This window comes from Stomoxys calcitrans, chromosome 4 (assembly GCF_963082655.1).
Source record: "Stomoxys calcitrans chromosome 4, idStoCalc2.1, whole genome shotgun sequence".
Lineage (NCBI taxonomy): Eukaryota > Metazoa > Arthropoda > Insecta > Diptera > Muscidae > Stomoxys > Stomoxys calcitrans.
The window spans coordinates 108,159,085-108,177,116 of NC_081555.1; the positions used below are offsets into that span (position 1 = coordinate 108,159,085).

General features: G+C 41.1%; 1 protein-coding gene across 1 annotated transcript in view; it reads right to left on the reverse strand.

Annotated features, from left to right (window-relative positions):
• Window positions 1-3,350: 3,350 nt before the first annotated feature.
• The window catches only part of LOC106081306 (phospholipid-transporting ATPase IF), a 36,209-nt gene continuing 21,527 nt past the window's right edge, over window positions 3,351-18,032 (reverse strand). The window contains exons 4-10 of the mRNA XM_059367237.1: window positions 17,041-18,002; window positions 16,820-16,985; window positions 10,263-10,344; window positions 9,722-10,200; window positions 3,991-4,804; window positions 3,599-3,925; window positions 3,351-3,537 (exon numbers count right to left, since the gene is read on the reverse strand). Coding sequence (XP_059223220.1) covers window positions 3,357-3,537; window positions 3,599-3,925; window positions 3,991-4,804; window positions 9,722-10,200; window positions 10,263-10,344; window positions 16,820-16,985; window positions 17,041-18,002 — 3,011 coding nt within the window. The 3' untranslated portion in view covers window positions 3,351-3,356. The remainder of the gene's footprint in view (window positions 3,538-3,598; window positions 3,926-3,990; window positions 4,805-9,721; window positions 10,201-10,262; window positions 10,345-16,819; window positions 16,986-17,040; window positions 18,003-18,032) is intronic.

Sequence of the window (18,032 nt, forward strand, 5' to 3'; positions counted from 1 at the left end):
AAGCAGAGATCCTTGCAATTAAGGAAGTGGTGGAATGGCTAAGACATAAAATGTCATTACTACGATTGGCATAAATATCTTCACAGACAGCCAGGCTGCCATTAAATCCCTGGAGAACGCATTTCTGAACACAAAAACCGCCCTCGACTGTAGCAGATCTTCCAACGAGGTGGCTGAACAGTTCAAAATTCACCTGTTCTGGGTGCCAGGGTGCACCGATTTGACCCATTTAAAATCCCAACCGACCAACACAAAGCTGCTAGCTTTACTCCTTCAAAAGTTAGCGTGCTTTCGACAGACAGACGGACGGACGGACATGGCTATATCTCCATCCATCCATCTCCTGTAAAGTCAGTGAACTATTCTCGGATTCAGGCTCCATTTCGAGCCTACGGCTCATCTCCACAGTGCCCAAAATCTTTTAGCCTTATCAGTACGCTCCTGAATGTAACAATTCCAATTAAGTTTCCTGTCCAAGATCACTTCTAAGTTTTTGACCTTGTCAGATATCGAAATCGTTCTATTGAGGAAACGTGGTACGTCAAATTGGTCCACTTTCGTCTTCCTCGTGAACAGGCATATTTCTTCTCTGAGTTAACATTGAGACCCCCAGGTTCAGCCCAGTCATATGCCATCTGCAAGACGCTTTCGGCCCTAGCGCATGGCTGGTTCGAAACCTTGCCTCTTAGAAGTATAATGACATCATCTGCATAGCAGATTGGTTCAAACCCTTTCTAAGTTTGCATCCGTATTTATGGTCACTATATATAACCATTGCATCGCCACAGGGTGTCGATGAAATGTCCCCCTGTGGCGTGCCTTGTGCCACTTTCTCCCTTATATTTATTTATGTCATGGGACGCACAATTTATCCATGTGTTCCTTAGCATATGGTTTATCCAGTCTCTAAGACCGGGTCCACCCGGTACTGTTCTAAGGATTGGATCAGTGTGTCGGTCCGCACATTGTAAGAAGGCCCCTCGATGTCATTGCATACCGCCAACGTTAACGTCTTCGCACAGATGGTTGGACGCTCCTCAAGGCTTCCTTTGCCATAGACTCTGTAATGATAAGCCTTCGATCAACCTCATTATTCCAAGATTCCGGTGTCTCCGTTAGTCCTGTCGTATACTGTGGAAAATGTGTTTTCATCAAAAGCCTCAGCATGTCCTCTGGTTTCTCAGCTCTTACACCCATGTCGGCTACTAACGTTTCAGTTTGGGCATGGGTTTTTGAGAGAAACTTTTTCATCTCAGTGGCTTCATAAACATTTTGCCTTAAAATTTTTATACTCTTTAAAATTTTTATACCCTCCACCATAGGATGGGGGTATACTAATTTCGTCATTCCGTTTATAACACCTCGAAATATGCATCTGAGACCTCATAAAGTATTTAAATTCTTGATCGATGTAGCCATGTCCGTCCGTCTGTCGAAAGCACGCTAACTCTCGAAGGAGTAAAGTTAGCCGCTTGAAATTTTGCACAAATACTTTTTATAAGGGTAGGTCGGTTGGGATTGTAAATGGGCCATATCGGTACATATTTTGATAACGCTGCCACATAAACCGTGGGTCTTAATTTCTACAGGGCGCAGTTCTTATCCGATTTGGCTCAAATTTTGCACGTGGTGTTTCGTTATGACTTCCAACAACTGTGCCAAGTATAGTCTAAACCAATTCATAACCTGATATAGCCACCATATAAACGGATCTCCCGATAAGACTTCTTGAGCCTCTAGAAGGCCTAATTCCTATCGGATTTAGCTGAAATTTTGCATGACATGTTTCGTTATGACTTCCAACAACTGTGCTAAGTATGGCTAACATCGATTGTAACCTGATATAGCTGCCGTATAAACCGATCTTGGGTCTTAACTTCTTGAGCTTCCAGAGGGCGCAATTCTTATCCGATCTGGCGAAGTTTTCGTGAAGTGTTTTATTTTGATTTTTAACTGTGTCAAGTATGGTCTAAATCAGTCAATATCCTGCTATAGCCGCCATATAAACCGATCTTGTATCTTGACATCTTGAGCCACTAGAGGGCGCAATTCCTATCCGATTTTGCCGAAATTTTGAATGAAGTGTTTAATTTCGATTTCCAACAACTGTGTCAGGTATGATCTAAATCAGTTCATATCCTGATATAGCCACCATATAATCCTATCTCCCGGTTAGACTTCTTTGGCTTCTAGAGGGCGCAATTATTATCCAATATGGTTGAAATTTTGCATATGTCGGTTTGGTATGACTTCCAACAACTGTTCCAAGTATGGTCGAAATCGGTATATAAACTGATATAGCTGCCATATAAATCGTCGTAAAATTCTAAGACGATTGAACGATGTCAGTGTGTCTGTTGTAATCACTCATGAGCCTTCAAAAATTGAGATATTGAAATTTGGCACATAAACGTTTTTTGATGCACGCTGGTTAAGTTCTTGAACGGGCCAAATCGGACCATATTTGGATATAGCTGCTATATATACCGATTTTCCGATAAAGGGTCTAATGCCCATAAAAACTTTATTTTTCATCCGATTTTGCGGAAATTTGAAACGGTGAGTAGCTTAAGTCTTCCCGACAACTATGAACCAAATATGTTTCAGATCGGACTATATTTAGATATAGCTACCATAAAGACCGATCTCCCGATAATGGATCTGAAGTCCATAAAAGCTTTATTTATTACCCGATTTCGCTGAAATTTAAAACAGTGAGTTATTTTCCTGACTCCCGACATCTCACGTAAATATGGTTCAGATCGGATATAGCTGTCATATACACCGATCTCCCGATAATGGGTCTGAAGTCCATAAAAGCTTTATTTATTACCCGATTTCGCTGAAATTTAAAACAGTGAGTTATTTTATGCCTCCTGATATCCGACCTAAATATGGTTCTGATCGGACTATATTTAGATAAAGCTGCCATATAGACCGATCTGCCGATAAGGGGTCTGAAGCCAATAAAAGCTTTATTTATTACCCGATTTCGCTGAAATTTGAAACAGTGAGTTTTTCTGAGCCTCACTATATCCGACCTTAATATGGTTCAGATCGGTTTATAATTGGATATATCTGCCAATAAGACCAATATTTTGTTCTACAAAATTGAATAGTGACATATATATTAGACTCAATATCCGTGCCGAATTTGGGTCCTAAAGTTATCCTATTTTCACCGGAGGGTGAAAGAGCAAAAACTTTTATTTTAATTTTTATTTAAATTCGTTTTGTTCGTTGCAAGGTAAAAAACTTAAAACTAAAGATTTGATATAATTAGCAAAAGTATGACATAGCCAACAAATTAAAATAATAGTAATAATAAAAGTGTACGCTTTACATTATAACCTAAATCAGCTTGAAATATCCTTTCCTCTTTTGAAACATCGCTGGTGCAAGTTTAAGCCCTTTATAGCGATGTTAATTGTAAAATCAGGCAATAAACATGCCACAGTGGTTAAAATACTGTACAGCCAGGCTGGAATGGAAACCAGCACCTTGTTGTAGGTCCAATATAAGTCGGTGTCGTGGTTGCTGGGAATAAAAAATAAGATTTATCACAAGTATTTTTTATAGTTGTTTATAAAATACTTACATATTAAAACTGTCATAAAGCACCATAGTACCAATGTATACCAGTATGGAGAAAAATGTGGAGAAAATAAACCAATAACTTTGATATTTAGTCTCCAGCCATAGCTTCAAATGTTCCACCAGAATTACCACATGCATAAGCAAAGCACACAAACTGGCCAAGTCAGCTGTCTGGCCTACATTCAAAATCACATCGTTGACAGAGAAGATGCACCAGGCGAAATAGAAACATATAACAGCATGATATATGCCCGATAAATTCCAAACAAAAAACGGTGTCCAATGCAGGGGTTTATTTTTGGTGATTTTCTTATACAACTCTGGTTGACTTAAATTGGGGAACATATTTTTAATTTATTTAAATTTTTTTATACCAATTATTTTGCCACCTACCTCAATAGCATTTCCTGTGGATAGGGTTTCTCTGTCTGCGACAAAATAAACATAGGCAATGTGGTATAGATGACATTATACAAAGTCATGGGTAGCGAGTCAAAGGCCGATGTTGTTGAGAACAAGGTATAAAATTGGAATATGAACATAACACCCATAAGGAATATTCCCTTGTAGAAGAAATACAAAATCATCATAGCCAAGCGCACACTATTATAATGGCCATGGACCAGCAACAAACGCTTAAGCATATAAAATTTGCCAAAAGCAAAATCAGCACACTGAGCAGCTTGGTGACCCTCTTTGCCCATAACGCCTATACCCACATGAGCCTCTTGTATCATGCTAACATCATTCGCCCCATCACCAATGGCTGCGGTGATAAAATTCTCAGGCGAACTTTTTATCAAGGCCACAACTTTACTCTTCTGCAAAGGACTCAAACGGCAACAAAGCACTGCATCACATTTTATGGTTAAATCTCGAAATTCATTGGACGTTTCATTTAAAGCCACTGCCAAACTCTTGCCATCGATTAGTAAAGCAAAGTCTTTATTTCGGGCGAATTTCATATGGTAGTCAAGATTATCTAAATGATCCAACATATCTTCCTTGCTACTGCATTCGGTTATGAAATATTTCAGGGCATTTGGTGTAATATGGCCACAGGATATGGCTATATTAAGAGCAGTTTCCATTTTGTCGCCGGTTAAGACCCAGGTTTTAATGCCAGCCCTCTTAAGAGATGTTAAAGTATCGGCCACATCATCTTGCAAAGCATCTTCTACGGCTGTAGCACCCAATAAATCAAGATCTGAAAAAGGAAAGATTCTTATTAAACACAATTTTTCAGAAGCCTAAGAAAATAAACGGTGATTTTTTTATGAGTTGAATTTTTCGCGAAGACAGCACTGCTTGATAATTGTGTCCAAACGTCATCTGAGAAAATGAAAAGTTTTCAGTATACTCTGCAATTTCATCACGGGAAAATCCGATTCTTTTAAGTATGCGTACACATATTTTTGGTCATCGTAAAAATCTAAGACGATTTAGCCATGTCCTTCCATTCCATCCATCCATCTGTCCGTCTATCTGTTGAAATCACGCTACAGTCTTCAAAAATTAAGATATTTGAAATTATTCTTCTTTTGTCCATAGGTAATTTGAGTTCGAAGATGGACTATATCGAACTATATCTAGACATAGCTCCCTCTAGACCGATCTCTCGATTAAAGGTGTTAGGCCTATGGAAACAGCATTTATTGCCCAATTTCTCTGCTGAAATTCAGCACAATAAGTAAAGTTTAGATCCCAACATCCGTGGGGAATGTGGTCCAAACCTGTCTACATCTTAATATCCTCCATATAAACCGAGCTCCCGATGTAAGGTCTTAGGCCTATAAAAGCCGCATTTATTGTCCGATCTCGCTGAAATTTGTTTGGCACACTGAGTAGCTAAAAGACCCCAATATTCATGCCTTCTAGGGTCTAGAACGGACTATATGTTAATATAGCCCCTCATTCGGCTTCGGTTATAAATAGGCAACCCGTCGGTTCCTACTGCCTTGTTTTTCTTGAGTCGAGTCACTGCATCTTGGACCTCATTCTGACTAGGAGGTAAACATTCTATAACATCATCAGGGATTGGTTCTGCGGTATCCTCTGCGCAGCCCTCGGCGGATACTAGAAGTAGGGTAAAATGTTCTTTCCATATCCTCAGCACACTATCTGTATCAGTTTCCGGATTTTCTTCTTTGTCTTTGCAGGAGGATGTGTCTGCCCCAAAGCCATCGGTTTAATGTTTGATTCTTGGTAGAATTTCCGGACTTGATTCTGAGCCCTGTACATCTCAATTTGCTCACACTCACGTCTTTGCATTTCCTTCTTCTTTCTGCGGAATAGTCGTTTCACCTCTCTCTTTTTCTTCAGATATCTCTCCTTCATCTGGCGCGTTGCTAATGATTGCAGGGTTGCTCTGTAAGCCGCATTCTTGACTTTAGCATATCTACACTCTCGGTCTTCCCTATCTAACTACTAACTAAATTTCCCATAAACAATCCATTAAGGAATGGGGGATGCTTCTCTCATATCAATCAGACTGTAGATTAAAGTTTAAGCTCAATGACAACGGGCCTCCTTTTTTATGCCGAGCTCGAACGGCGTGCCGCATAGCGACATCTTTTGGTAGAGAAGTTTGAACATGGCAGGATACCTTATAAATGTAGCCAGCATTAGCATAAGTATAACCACCGCTGAAAATTTTTGTTGATATTCACGCCGGGATTTGAACCCAGGCGTTGGGCGTTATAGGCGGACATGCTTGCATCTGCGCCACGGTGGCCTTCCTATCTTTGCATTAAAATCGCCCAGAACGATTTTAATATCATGGGCGGGGCAGCGTCGTACTCTGTCTAGGCGCTCATAGATAAAATATCCTTGGCCAGTTCGTCCTTGTCTTCCGTTGGAGAATGGGCACAAATAAGGCTGATGGGGAAGAATTTGGCTTTCATGCGGATTGTGGTTAGCTCTCATCTACCGCAGTAAAGCTGGAAACATAGTGTTTCAGTAACCAACTAACCACAAAACCACAGCTTCACAGGCTGATGGTGAAGAATTTGGCTTTTATGCGGATTGTGGCTAGCCTATCATCCACCAGAGTAAAGCTGGAGACAAGGTGCTTCAGTGACCAACTAACCACAAATCCATAGCTAAATTCATACCTCGTGTCTTGGCAGCTAAAGTAACCCAGAGGGAAAATGAGCTTGTTTTGCATCTGCGAGAACTGGTCTCCGAACTCCATGTTTATATCTTTTTAACATTGAGTGAAATTACCAGATTAGTACTTGCCTTTCATAGTAATTACATGGCCTTAAGAAGGACAGAATTGCTGCTTAAAACATCAAAGGTTCAATAGATAGTCACAGGTGTTCCATATTTTTTATGGGGTACCTCAGAAGGAATAAATAACGACGGTGGAGGCAACCCTTGTCAAACACTTAGAAGTTGCAAGGCAGTCTTGGAAGCTTTATATTAGAAGGCATACGGTCCCTCTATTAAAAGGCTTTGAAGCGCTGTTATCAGGGCTGTTTTAAGCAGGACTTACTAGTTTTCCCAAGGGGAAGTTCTTCGCTGGTTGGTGCCATTGTGACACCATGCCCGGTTCAATCGCACTTCCTGTAAGGCGCTAATATCTGCCTTGTACTTCTCCAATACATCCGCCAGTGCGTATACTGTATTTCCCTATAAAGAGCCCGGACATTCCAGATGCAGATCCGCAGATCATGGTCCTTTTTTAGTTTGGTTAGGGGAGTCCGTTTATAGGATTCTTTTGTTTCTCAGAGTAATCCTGGTAATTTTCCGGCACTGGCCGAGCGCACCAACTGCATGGGTTATGTGTAGAGATGGGCGATGTGCAAATACCCAAAGGTATTTACCCAGAAAATTTGGAAAATTGCCGGGTATTTACCCATATACCAAAAATCTGGGTATTTATATTTTTTTTGCAGATATCTTGGGCATAAAAACATTTTCAAACAATTTTTGATGATTTCTTATTCTTTGTATATAAACCTGACCTTCTGATCTCAAAAAATCGGAATTTTTTTATATATAGAAACTATATAGACCGATCTCCAGACTTATAGTCTTGAGGCAATGCGCTGGTAATTTTTCATCTAATTTCGTTAAAATTTGGCACAGTGAGTTCCGGTAGACCCCTACCTATTTCTGTGAAATGTGCTCTAGATCGGACCATATTTGGGTACGGCTGCCCTATGAACCAACCGCCCGATCTCCCGATGCAAATGCAAATTTGCCTATGATAATTCCATTAAGCAACTGGGGAAACTTTTCACAAATCAATGAGTGCTGTCCGATTCAATTTTATGCTCAATGATAAGGGACCTCCTTTTCATAACCGAATCCTTGGCGCAGAGCGACACCTTTGGGGAGAAGATTTTACATGGCAAAGAACCTCAAAAATGTAGCCTGCATTTGGAGGGGATAACCACCGCTGAACATTTTTCTGATGGTAGGCGGACATGCTAACCTCTGCGCTGCAGTAGCCTCCCCCAATCGCCCGATATGGGGTATTAAGGCAATAAAATATCAATATATTGCCAGATTTCGATGAAATTTGGCACAGTGATGTGGCCCAATTGTGGTCCAGATCGGACCATATTTGGATATAGCTTTCATATAGACCGATTTCCCGATATAGGGTATTGAGCCTATAAAAGGAGCATTCTTCATCCGATTTCGATGAAATTTGGCATAGTGAGTTTCGGTAGACCCTGACCCATTCTTGGGAATTATGGTTCAAATCGGATCATATTTGGATATAGCTGCCATATAGACCGATCTCCAGACATAGGGTATTGAGCCCATAACAGTCGTATTTTTCAACCGATTTTGATGAAATTTGAAACTGTGCGTTATGGTAACCATTTTCACCTTCGCGTTGAATATCGTCCAGATTAGACCATATTTGGATATATCTGCCATATAGACCGCTCTCCCGATATAGAGTTTTTAGCCGATAAAAGGAGCATTTCTCATTTGATTTCGATTAAATTTGAAACAGTGCGATATGGTGAGTATCGTCCAGATCAGACCATATTTGGATATAGACCCATCTCCCGATATAAAGTGTCAAGCCTATAAAAGGAGCATTTTTCATCCGATTTAAATGAAATTCGGCACAGTGAGTTTTGGTAGGAAATATAAGATCGGATCATATTTGGTTACAGCTGCCATATAGACCGATCTCCCGATATACTGTTTTTAGCCGATAAAATTAGCATTTTTCATCCGATTTCGATGAAATTTGAAGCAGTGAGTTTTAGTAACCCTCTACACCTTCGCGTTGAATATCATCCAGATCGGACCATACTTGGGTACATCTGACATATAGACCAAACTCCCGATATAGAGTTTTGAGCCGATAAAAGGATCATTTTTCATCCGATTTCGATGAAATTTGAAACAGTGAGTTTTGATAGACCTGGTTAGGGGTCTTTCAGAACTCACTATGACAAATTTCAAAAATTAGGACTTAATTGCCTCAACGCTTTAAGTCTAGAGATCGGTCTATATAGCGGCTATATAGAATTATAGTTCAATTTGATGAGATCCGTACGTCAGTGTTAGATACAGAGAATAAGAAATTCTAAACAAATTTTTGCAAAATGATTTCAATTACCCAAAAAAGGTATTTATTGGGTATTTATCCAGTAAATACCCAAGCATTGGGTATTCACCCGATAGAAACCCATCTCTAGTTATGTCAGATCGCATAGGTATCCCTCGATATCGCGAGCCGCTTGCTCCAAGATCCGACACTCGCTTCTAGCCGCCCCTAACCAGGGAACAGACGCTGATGTGAGCCATTTGTTATTTGAAGGCTCACCTAGTCGCCTAGTATTTAAGTAAAAGTCAGTGCTACCCTTCCCCTCATTGAGACTCTTCACTCAAAATCGCTGACTGCCCGCGGCCGCTATTCCGCATAAGTACGAAGCTTTCCAGTGTCCGCAACCTGCAGGCGCGCCAAATAGGTTTTAGCTTAACTTCTCGTTATAATGATGAACATCACACAAGTCGGAGTTTAAAGTTCCAGCCCGTGTGGTGCTTAAAGTTACATGAATTTATTATGAAATGGCAGAGATCAATTTATCGATTCCAGTAAAACTTTTTGGGTTTTTTTAGATTAAAACACCCCTTTACTTCAACTCACCCTTTTCCATTTTTTCATAACACATTTCGTTCAGTTCATTGCGATTGTCCAAAGAAAAGCTGGCCTCTTTCAATTCTTTTAAAAATTCTCCATATTCATCATCACCAATTTTTCTCCTTGCAATGGCTAAAGTTCTCAAACCCAAACGTGCAAAATCTGTGATGTGATCATCGGTTTTTGTAATCAATTCTTGTGATTCCTTATTGCACAAAGGAAATATGCAACTTTCGGCGCCTTTGGTATAAATCCACCTAACGCCAGAGGCATCCTTCACTATGACACTCATTCTTCTACGTTCGGAGGTAAATTCTAATGTATGCAATTTTTCAAAAACAATTTCATCCGTGGAATTCTTGTGAGGGTCTACAATGCGAATTTTCAATTGTTCATCATCGCCGCCGGTGTAAACCAAACCTAAGTTAGCGCATGCTTCTATCAAAGCTTTTTCATCAGCACTAGAGGATTGATAGTCAAGTGTTCTAAAAGAAGGGGATTGGAGATTATTTCGCTTTTATTGTAGTGTGAAAACGAGTTTACTTACTTTATAGTTCTTTCAATTTGTTTTTGGAAATCTGAGGGGGCTTGAGATTCGTCAAATGCTGTTGCTTCGGTTCCATTACTAGCTAAAGCATTGAACAAATTAAAAAAGAATATGTTATTGCTGATGTTTTTACAAATATATCTTAAATAATTTTTTTAAATGCAAACTTCAAAATTAGCCCATAAACTCCGTGTCAAAAAAGAACGAGAAACATTATCTAACATCAATGGGTGTTATCCTGTTCATGTTCAGGCTCGATGATAAAGCAACTTCTTTTCGAAACAGAATCAAAAAAACATAGCACTGACCAGCACCTTTTCTTAGCTTATTTGCAGCTTATGTAGTCATTCCGTTTGTAACACCTCGAAATATAGGTCTTAGACCCCATAAAGTATATATATTCTTGATCGTCTCGACGTACTGAGTCGATCTAGCCATGTCCCTCCGTCTGTCGAAATCACAATAGAGGTCGAACGCGCTTGAAAGATTGCACAGATACTTAATATCGATGTAGGGGATTGTTGGGGATTGGGCAAAGGGGCCACATCGGTTCAGATTTAGATATAGCTCCTATATAAACCGATCTCCCAATTTAAGTTCTTGAGCCGCTGGAAGCCGCAATTTTTGTACAATTTGGAAATTTTGCATATGGTGTTCTGTTGTGACTTACAACAATTCTGCTTAGTACGGTCCAAATCGGTCTATAACCTGATATAGCTCTCTATAAACCGATCTCTCGATTTGACTCCTTGAGACCCCAAAAGACGCTATTTTGTCCGATTTGGCTGAAATTTTGCATGTAGTGTTCTGTTACGACTTTTAACAACTGTGCCAAGTACGGTCCAAATCGGTCTATAACCTAATATAGCTCCCATAGTAACCGATCTCCCGATTTGACTTCTTGAGTCCCTACCAGCCGCAATTTTAGTCCGATTTGGCTAAATTTTTTTATGTAGTGTTCTGTTATGACTTCCAACAAATCTGCTTAGTACGACCCAAATCGGTCTATAACCTAATATAGCTCCCTATAAAACGATCTCCCAATTTGACTTCTTGAGCCCCTAGACCACGCAATTTTTGTCCGATTTGGCTGAAATTTTGTCTGTGGTGTTCCGTTATGACTTTCAACAACTGTGCCAAATACGGTCCAAATCGGTATATAACCTGATATAGCACTCATAGTAACTGATCTCCCGATTTGACTTCTTGAGTCCTTACAAGCCGCAATTTTAGTCCGATTTGATTGACTTCCAACAACTCTGCTTAGTACGGTCCAAATCGATTTATAACCTGATATAGCTTCCATATAAACCGATCTCCTTATTTGAGCCCTTACGAGCCGCAATTTTTGCCCGATTTGGCTGAAATTGTGCATGTAGTGTTCTGTTACGACTTCTAACAACTGTGCCAAGTACGGTCCAAATCAGTCTTACTTTACTTTAATTGGCTATGACAGAATAGTTATTCCACTAGGAGAACGTAGAATAGCGTTCCAAGCGCCTCGATCTTCTGCGCTCATTCTAAAATCTCTGACGCCAAGTTTCAAGGTGTCTCCCACCACTTGATCTTTCCATCGGGCTTTTGGTCTTCCCGGTTTGCGTGTACAACCGTGTTTGCCTTCAAAAGACTTCTTTGCTGGAGCTTCTGCATCCATTCTGACAACATGACCTAGCCAACGCAGCCGTTGTATTTTGATGCGTGCAACTATGCAATCGTCGTCATACACCTCATACAGCTCGTGGTTCTTACGTCGCCTATATTCTCCATTAACTCAAACTGGTTCATATATTTTACGAAGAATATTTCTCTCAAATACTCCAAGCACTGCCTCATCTGCTTTCACAAGTACCCATGCTTCAGAACCAAATAACAGCACGGATAGTATCAGTGTCTTGTATAGTGTAATCTTCGTCTGTCGAGAGGTGGCCTTGTATCTAAACTGCTTACTTAGTCCAAAGTGGCATCCGTTTGCCAGTATTATTCTTCGCTTAATCTCAAAACTGGTGTCGTTCGTTTCGGTTACGGCGGTGCGAGGTAGATAAAGTTACTGACTGTCTCAAAGCTGTGGTTCCCTACTTTCTCCATTTACTTTATCTGATCGGTTGTGCAAGGCTTTTTGGGAGTTGAAATCATCCATTTCATCTTATCTCCAGTACAGTAGTAACTGCAGCCTTTGAAAGAATCGAAATAGAGTCAGTGAAAATGGGTATGGCAGTAACCCATTTGCACTGACTCTATTTCGATTCTTTCAAAGGCTGCAGTTACTACTTCCGATGACCGACCTATGATATCGATGTCGTCGGCATAGGCAAGTAGCATGTGCTCTCTTGTGATTAGTGTGCCATAACTTCTGCATCTCGTATAATCTTCTCCAACAGGATATTAAAGAGATCACACGATAGGCTGTATCCTTGTCTGAAACCTCGTTTGGTATTAAATGGTTCGGTGAGATTCTTTCCTATTCCTACTGAGGAACGCGTATCAGCAAGAGTCATCCTGCAGAGTCTTATTAATTTTGCAGGGATACCAAACTCAGACATGGCTTGAAATACCGTTGAACGTAAAGGAGTATCGAAGGCGGCTTTGTAGTCAACAAAGAGATGGTAGGTGTTGATTTGTCCTTCTCGGGTCTTTTCCAGGATTTGGCGCAGTGTGAATATCTGGTCCAGGATGGATTTACCAGGTCTACATCCGCATTGATAGGGCCCAATTATCTCATTGACTTTAGGTTTTAATTTTAAATACGCTCGAGAGTATCTTGTATGCGATGGAGAGAAGACTTATTCCTCTGTTGTTGGCACATTCCGTCTTGTCTCCTTTCTTGTGTACGGGACATAGTATGCTGAGGCTCCAATCATCGGGTATGCGTTCTTCTAGCCAGATTGTGCAGATAAGCTGATGCATACGCCTTATCAGCGTGTCGCCTCTGATCTTAAAAAGTTCAGAGGGTACCCCGTCGGCTCCTGCTGCCTTGTTGTTCTTTAGTCGGGTCACTGCTACTTGGACCTAATTTTGACTAGGAGGTTGACATTCTATACCATCATCAGGGATTGGTTTTGCGATATCCTCTTCACCGCAAACGTCGGACACTAGCAGTAGGGTAAAATGTTCTTTCCATATCCTCAGCATGTTATCTGTGTCAGATATCAGATTTCCTTCTTTGTCTCTGCAGGAGGATGTGCCCGCCCCAAAGCCATCGGTTTGATATTTAATTTTTTGGTAGAATTTCTTGACTTCATTCTGACTCCTGTACATCTCAATTCGCTCACAGTCACGTCTTTGCTTTTCCTTTTTCTTTCTGCGGAATAGACGTCTCTCCTCTCTGCTTTTCTCCCGATACCTCTCCTTTATCTGGCGCATTGCTACTGATTACAGGGTTGCTCTATATGCCGGATTCTTGAATTCAGTAGCATCTCGACACTCTTGGTTATAAAGGGTGATTTTTTTGAGGTTAGGATTTTCATGCATTAGTATTTGACAGATCACGTGGGATTTCAGACATGGTGTCAAAGAGAAATATGCTCAGTATGCTCTGACATTTCATCATGAATAGACTTACTAACGAGCAACGCTTGCAAATCATTGAATTTTATTACCAAAATCAGTGTTCGGTTCGAAATGTGTTCATTCACCGCAACGTTGCGTCCAACAGCATCTTTGAAAAAATACGGTCCAATGATTCCACCAGCGTACAAACCACACCAAACAGTGCATTTTTCGGGATGCATGGGCAGTTCTTGAACGGCTTCTGGTTGCTCTTCACTCCAAATGCGGCAATTTTGCTTATTTACGTAGCCATTCAACTAGAAATGAGCCTCATCGCTGAACAAAATTTGTCAAAATTTGAACACATTTCGAACCGAACACTGATTTTGGTAATAAAATTCAATGATTTGCAAGCGTTGCTCGTTAGTAAGTCTATTCATGATGAAATGTCAAAGCATACTGAGCATCTTTCTCTTTGACACCATGTCTGAAATCCCACGTGATCTGTCAAATACTAATGCATGAAAATCCTAACCTCAAAAAAATCACCCTTTACTTTGGGTTCCTTGGATGAGGCTTCCGTACGGATTTCGCAGCATTTTTCATGGAGTGGGCAAAAGTTTGCCACTGTGCTATTATATCATCGGAACAAGGAGTGCTTTCATCAAGCAGTTGGGTCAGTCGAGTGGAGTATGCCGCTGCCATTTGTTGTGTTTGCAGCTTTTCAATGTCCAGCTTCCGTGCAATGTCAGATCGTACCTTCCTCGCCATGTTCAAACGGGTGCGAACGTTTACTGCAACAAGGTGATGATCCGAATCAGTACTCGCTCCACGGATCGATCGTTCATCTAACACGCTGAATGAATGCCTTCCATCTATCACAACGTGATCAATTTGGTTTCTAGTGTTTTGATCGGGTGACATCCATGAGGTTTTGTGAATATTTTTATGTTGAAATCTGGTGCTACTAAATATCATGTTTTTTGCCGCGGCGAAATCTATCAGCCTCAACCCATTACCGGACGTTATCTCGTGGAGGCTAAACTTTCCGACTGTTGGACCAAAAATGTCTTCCATCCCTATTTTCGCATTAAAATCTTCCAGGACGATTTTAATATCATGGGCGGGGCAGCGGTTGTATTCTCTCTCTAGGCGCTCGTAGAAAATATTCTTGGTCTGCTCGTCTTTGTCTTCCGTCGGGGCATGAGCACAAATAAGGGTGATGTTGAAGAATTAAGCTTTTATGCGGATTGTGGCTAGCCTCTCATCCACCAGAGTACAGCTGGAGACAAGGTGTTTCGGTCTCCGACTAACCACAAATCCACAGCCAAATTCATGACTGGTGTTATGGCACCGTTTGGTGTTGTAGTGACTCCATTCCCAGTTCATCGCACTTCCTGTAAGGCGGTAATATCTCCCTTGTGCTTCTCTAATAAAGAGTGCGGACATTCCAGGTGCAGATCCGCAAATCATGGTCCTTTTTCGTTTGCGTGGGTCGTCAACGTTGTGGAGGTCCGTTTTTACTATTCCTTTGTTTCTCATAGTTGTTCTCATAGTTTTCCAGGGGCGGGTTACTGGCCCAGCGCCCCAACCGCATGGGTTTTGTTAGCCTCTAGCCGCCCCTAACCTGGAAACAGACGCTGATGTAAGGCGGTAATATCTGCCTTGTGCTTCTCTAATACATCCGCCAGCGCGTATACTGCACCTTCACTATAAAGAGTGCGGACATTCCAGGTGCAGATCCGCAAATCATGGTCCTTTTTTGGTTGCGTGGGTCGTCAACGTTGGAGGGGGGTTCTTTTTTTTCTATTCCTTTGTTTCTCATAGTAGTTCTCATAGTTTTCCGGGGGCGGGTTACTGGCCCAGCGCCCCAACCGCATGGGTTTTGTGGGATTGCACATGTATCCCTCGTTGTGGCGAGCAGCTTGCACCAAGATCCGACGCTCGCCTCCAGCCGCCCCTAACCTGGGAACAGACGCTGATGTTGGCCTTTGGTTAATTGAAGGCTCCAATAGCTCGCCTTGTCATCTCGAGTATCATTGGTACTCAGTATTCAATTAAGAGAGACTCACTGATACTCTCCTCTTGAAAATCGCTGACTGACCGCGGCCGCATTTGCTGCTACTCCGCATAAAAACGGAGCTTTCCACCATCTGCAACCTGTGGACGCGCCCGGTAGCTTTCAGCTAAGCTTCCCATGATAACGATGGGCACCACACAAGTCGGAGCTCAAATTTCCAGCCTGTGTGGTGCTTATAGTTATCCCGTGTCGGCCAAATCAGTCTATAACCTGATATAGCTGCCATAGAAACCGATCTCCCAATTTTACTTCTTGAGCCCTTAGAAGCCAACATTTTTGTCCGATTTGGCTGAAATTTTGATTGTGGTGTTCTGTTATGACTTCCAACAATTGTGCATAATGAACATTCCACTAAGAAACGGGGGCAAACTTCTCACATATCAATTAGTGCAGTCCGATACAAGTTTAAGCTCAATGATAAGGGACCTCCTTTTTATAGCCGAGTCCGAACGGCGTGCCGCAGTGCGACACCTCTTTGGAGAGAAGTTTTACATGTCATAGTACCTCACAAATGTTGCCAGCATTAGGAGGGAAAAACCACCGCTGAAAATTTTTTCTGATGGTCTTGCCAGGATTCAAACCCTGGCGTTCAGCGTGATAGGCGTACATGCTAACCTCTGGGCTACGGTGGCCTCCGACCTAACCTAATATAGCTCCCATATAAACCGATCTCCCGATTCGACTTCTTAAGCGCTTACAAGCCGCAATTTTTGTCCGATTTTTCATGTAGTGATCTGTTATGACTTCCAACCACTGCTCCCATGTAAAACTATCTCTCGATCATCCTTGTTCGGTTATTTTTATAAATTTTTGCCAGAATCTATGGTGGTGGGGTTTCCAAGATTCGGCCCGGCCGAATTTTGCACGCTTTTACTTGTTTCTTGTTAATATTTAGAGCCCACAACAAGCCGATTACTGGCTTGGGTGTATGTCCATAGTAGCATGGGGCGGATTAATATTCGTACCTTCTTTTCCACATAACCTTACTTACCTTTCCCTGTACTATTAGATATATTTTTCTTAGAGTCCCCATTCATCCATGCTCCTGTAGTGCCCACATCCGATATTCCATTTTCATAAGAGCTTCCCTGAATATCACCAGCAACTTGAACTGTATGACATATGGCCAAGGCTTGGAAAAAATTTCGTTGGTCTTCCTGAAAGTAAAACCAGAACTAGGATCAAAAATTTCAAACTTACTCAAGTACTTACATTAAACCCATTGTAATCAATGACATTCTTTGTTCCCTCCTCTTCCAATTGCGTTTGATGAGAATGATATTTTCTTCCAACAATCGAACATTGTTGAAAAATCATTTCATTTTTGGTCAGTGTGCCAGTTTTATCCGAAAATAGAATATTTATCTGACCCAATTCCTCATTTAAATTCGTTGCATTAACCATGCAGGGCTGATCGGTGGCCTCGTCATATAAATGGAGATCCCATCTCATAAATTGCCCAGCCATTACACGACACATTTCAACAATCACATACATAGAGATAGGTACCAAATATTTGAATAACACCAAAAATGAAAAGAAATCTTGGAAAAATTGTGTAAAGGCATAGATGTTCACAGTAGTGACCACATATTCCATATCTGGTATGATGGTTACCTCGGCACGATTTTTTAGAAAATACAACAAAGCGCAAATGCCAAACATCAGGATCAAATTGAATATAAGAAAGCGATTCAAATATATTTCACTGGAGGCAAATTTATTTCGAGTATGGCGAGAATTCAATTGCAATTTTGTGCTCATGCCTGTGTAGACAGCACAACCAATAATGCTTTCGGTATTCTTGACTCTGGAACCACGTAAGAGAACATTTTCTGCAGTAAGTGGCAGTACCAGGCCTTCCGGTGAGGTTAATTCAATTTTTCCATTAAAACTATATAAATCAGTTTTGGCGTGTTCACATTCTATGCGACCCAGAGAATTCATTGCCTCTAAACCCACTGCAGGTAGCTCTCGAGGAACCATAAGAGTTTTTAAATTCGATTCTCCATCTAAATTGGCGGTATTTATGTAACATTTGCCATGAGGATCTGAGGACTGCAACAATACCAGATCACAGGGAACATCCCAATCTCGTTTCACTAAAACCAAATCTCCAGGAGATATGTATTGGGATTGTATTTGGTTTTCATTGCCATTTTGTATTAGGGTAGCTGTAATGAAAAATGTTGTTTAGTTGCAGG